Below are 4,073 nucleotides of genomic sequence, written 5' to 3' on the forward strand. Positions count from 1 at the left end.
AAATAAATGTATGGCGAAAGGCTGTTCCGAGGTCCAAAGAAACGTTTACGAAGAGAGATCACCGCTTTTTTTTGCCGCTGCTCTATCATAATTGAAGTGGGTGAGGTTGATTCAAGGGAAGCGTAAGTTTTGTTTGAACAACCATGAAATATGAAGTAAAATGAGCCGATTGACTCTTCACCATGCGCACGGTTTATTGTGAAATTGACATCGTGTTCTGGTCTCGAAATTTAGACATATTAGCCTTTTCAGTTTTGTTTACGTGTGTTAAGTCTACTTACATCTTCTAGCTTTTTTCTTGGCTTGGTAATACAAAAGAGCGCTACAACGCTACCTTGAAGCAGCAGGAGATCGAAATGGTGTGCTTGGGCATTGAATAATATCGCGATACATATATGTTATTTGCCGGCTAAGGGTCGGTCCGTATGGTTAAAAATTGTGACCGAGGTCTTGAAAATGCTGGCCGAGGTCTCAGTTTTTCACCATACGGACCGACCCTCAGCCGGTAAGTAACATTTTTTTTAACGAAACTTAACGAAACACATTCTGAGAGAACCCGAATGATTTAGGGCAATAAATACGGCAAGATCTTCCATAAACTGAACAATTTCTGAGCGAGTAAATGGTAGTTAAAGTAAAGGTGATACAAATTAAGGAGAGATGTTGTTCTGAAACACCTGCTATAATATTTACAATATTCCCGATCGAATCTTACTTGAAGCTGCTGAGGTATCTAAAAGATACTGGTTGTGCCTTAAGTCTACTTAGAGCTGTCCTTCAATGCGCTGTCCGAGAAAGAAGGAGCTCAATTTCGAATTAAGCTGAATTCATTTGGATCTCCATTTTAGCCTCTTCGAGTGATGATATACACATGTACTACTTGACTCCTTTATTAATGCATAGTCATTTTTCTTGTTAAGTTTCACCGCTTTTTGACAAGCTGCCAGAATTATTGATTAATTCTTGAACCACTGATTTTAATAATCTTAGTCCTTTTGCAACTGTCATTTCACTTTCCAGTCGATCCTTGCTATCATTATAAAATTGAGCGATGCTAATAGAAAGATTAGTTACATAACAGCTTTATTTAGAGTTGTTTGACAAGGGTCTCTGAAGTTTTTTTTTTTTTTTTGTTTTTTTTTTTTCGCAAAATGCAAGTGCCGTTTGCTTTTTGTTGAACTTATTCTCTAAAGGATGTCAAGGAAAAGTGTTTAACTTTGATTCTTCAAAATTTTTTAAATTTCTATTGAAACTTTTTCAGCCGACCCATGTTATCATCATCAAAGCCTGAGTGATGCCAGTAGAAAGAGCAGTTACATTACACCCTTGTACCAAGCGGTGTGTGACGATCAACTCCCTGAGGAATGGTATCGTTTTGTGAGAGCTGCAGGAACAAAGATGCCAACAACACGTGTGGGAGCATACAGATGTGGTACAAACTGGTCAGGCTGGTTAAATGGTACTTATCCAAAAGTGAAAGATGGTGAAGTTCTTCGCACGGTCTGCTTTAGTGATCCCTCTACTGGTTGCAAATACTCAAAAGTTACTATTGTAAAAAACTGTGGATCCTACTTCATCTATAAAATTCAACAGCCACCTGGCTGTAAATCACGCTACTGTGGCACAGACTGAATGTGAAGCGAATATACTTTGCGTAGTAAGAAGACTCATTAATCGCTCCGTAGGTACATGTGTATAACGTTTTTGTGTGACATAGTTAACCTTTCTTCTCCATCGTAAACATTATCAGCAGATTTTAACTTTGGTGGAAAGGAGATATTTATTTCATTAGAATGATAATTCTCATCAGATAGCCTCTGTCATCGAAGACAGTTAAAGGATCTTCAAGGTAATCTTCAAGTAAAATCTGCAAGAGACTAAATCTCAAGCCTAGGTTTTTTCGAGCCTTTTAATTGGGTATTTTTTTTATATTTTTTTTAATCCTTCTTTAGCCGTAATTATTAACCATGCTTATTTTAGCGCAGATTGGCGGAATACAAGCAGTCGCTATCTTGCGATATAGGCGTAGAAAAAATAAGTAAAAACAGTCAAAATCTGATGTCTTATGAAATTAGACAAAGTTAACGTAATAATTGTGACTCAGTATTTTGGAACGTTAAACCAATTTCCAGACACACAGTAAGCAAAATTCAATGGTTCAGCCTGTCCAAACCGTGTGTCAAATGTGTCCGAATCGACCAAGATTATTCGTAATGGATCGCTTACATCTCTGACTGATTTTGAATCTAAGTTAAAGTTCTTTACGTAATAGATTCAAATGGTCTCTATACAGCTTATTTAACTAAGGCACTTCATTCATTCCAGATGAAATTCGTTAAAATAATCATTGCAGCAATTTGTATGGGTAATCCGACGTTTCGAGTGCAATTTGGGAGAAATCAGTACGATTAAATTTTTAAAGGCTAACTAACTTAAATAAGTCATTAGGGTGAGTGCAACTTGAATCTGTATGATTACGTTTAAAAACTGCACGCAGCTTTTAAAAGTTGACCTGTGTTTCTAGGTTTAATGTTTGCTTACAACAGAAACACGCCAAAAGAAAAATATTCGAAGTTGCGATGTGCTAAAAATAAGACTTAGAGTAGTACAGGTAAGTTGCTAGGTGTTGCAAACAGCTTTGTACACCGTTCAAGCACATTACCAATAATTTTTCACAGAAATGTCCGAGTTGAAATCAAAATCACATTTTCTCAATGTGAAATTTTGCTTGTTTTATCCTGCAAAAATATTCAAAAGATCCTATGAAAAAAATATGCGCAGGAAAGAAACCAACAAAGGCCACTGCCTGGTATTTTAAGGCAGATTTGATATTTCTTTCGTAAGATTAGTCTTCGAATCATTTGATGTTCATTTGTCTCTAATTTGCAAGGAGAGACCTGAACAAAAAGCAAATGGGGCAAAGCAGGGCGAGTTTATTAACGACGTATCAACTCTTCAAACTCACTTGATAGCAATCGCGAAAGAGTAGCTTTCACTATTTTTTTAGTGGACTATATATATATATATATATATATAAAACCTGGGAAAAATAACAACATCAAAAAGGAAATGCTCGGCGAAATGCATGAAACCAGAACCCAGTGAAGTAAAAACATAGTAACCAATCAAAAATGCTTTTAACTTAATTCACTACGATTCGATAACAAATAGAGAAGGTTATTGAGAAAGATCGTAACGTAAGGAACAGAGAAAGGAAATTTTTTTTGGAACTGTCACAATTAATTTGATATTGAACATTTTTCTTAATTAAATTGCAAGTAATTTTCACAAGTAATGTTAGAATTGAATTGTCAATTATTATTAAGTAAACAGTGATGAAAAAAAAATTTGCACAAAGGTATTTCTCGTAGTTTCTGCCTCTTTTATTGCTAAGGAATGTATATTAATTTGCTACCCACAGAGGGGGTGGGGGAAGATAGGGGGGAAGTTCTTAATTAAAGAACAATGAGAGAAATCAATGTTATCTTTAGGAGCTAAGAATAGTAATGGATACCTCTTGCATTGTTGTGCATAAAATGCTCTAAGAAAAATTGGTATTCATATTTCGCTAGTGAATGAGGTTCAAATAAAAAGTGTAAACGCTCTAGGTGGTTAACTTCGCACGATTAACCTATTTTTTTTCCATATCTGGAAACAGTCGGAACTGTTACTGAATAAAGCCTGGTAATAAAACCATGAGCGGGAATTTTGCCCATCCCTTAACTGGATTCCCGAAACTCAGCAAAAAAAAAACAGAAAACCGCAAAAACTTACAATAACACATCAGATGGAGTACAAGAATTGTAATAAGGACAAGTATCTTAATAACTTCACAGTATTCGATCATATAACCGACGAAAACAACGTTGTAACACTTTTTTTTTTTTAAACAATTTTATTTACAAGACGATCACTTACACTACTTACAGCATTAATTACACTTACATTGTACTTGCTACTAACACTACTGATACTTATACTTACACAAATTATGCATACACTACATTACGATACATGTATTACAATACTATTAACATTAATTTAATTTACGGTTGGCGTGTTTACAAAGTTCT

At 35.2% G+C, this 4,073-nt stretch overlaps 1 protein-coding gene across 1 annotated transcript; it reads left to right on the forward strand.

The window, feature by feature from the left end:
* Window positions 1–456: 456 nt before the first annotated feature.
* On the forward strand, window positions 457–1,632 carry LOC131775274 (pancreatic secretory granule membrane major glycoprotein GP2-like). The gene is made up of 2 exons (XM_066166320.1): window positions 457–505; window positions 1,262–1,632. The coding sequence occupies exons 1-2, from the start codon at window positions 457–459 to the stop codon at window positions 1,630–1,632; spliced, it is 420 nt and encodes a 139-aa protein (XP_066022417.1).
* Window positions 1,633–4,073: the final 2,441 nt, after the last annotated feature.

This window comes from Pocillopora verrucosa, chromosome 5 (genome assembly GCF_036669915.1).
Source record: "Pocillopora verrucosa isolate sample1 chromosome 5, ASM3666991v2, whole genome shotgun sequence".
NCBI lineage: Eukaryota > Metazoa > Cnidaria > Anthozoa > Scleractinia > Pocilloporidae > Pocillopora > Pocillopora verrucosa.

Excerpts from the sequence above, each read along its gene's own strand:
- LOC131775274 (XM_066166320.1), top strand. The coding sequence starts at position 457 with ATGCTGGCCGAGGTCTCAGTTTTTCACCATACGGACCGACCCTCAGCC. Across the intron at positions 506-1,261 it reads TACGGACCGACCCTCAGCCG|CCGACCCATGTTATCATCAT; the intron begins GTAAGTAACATT and ends AAACTTTTTCAG.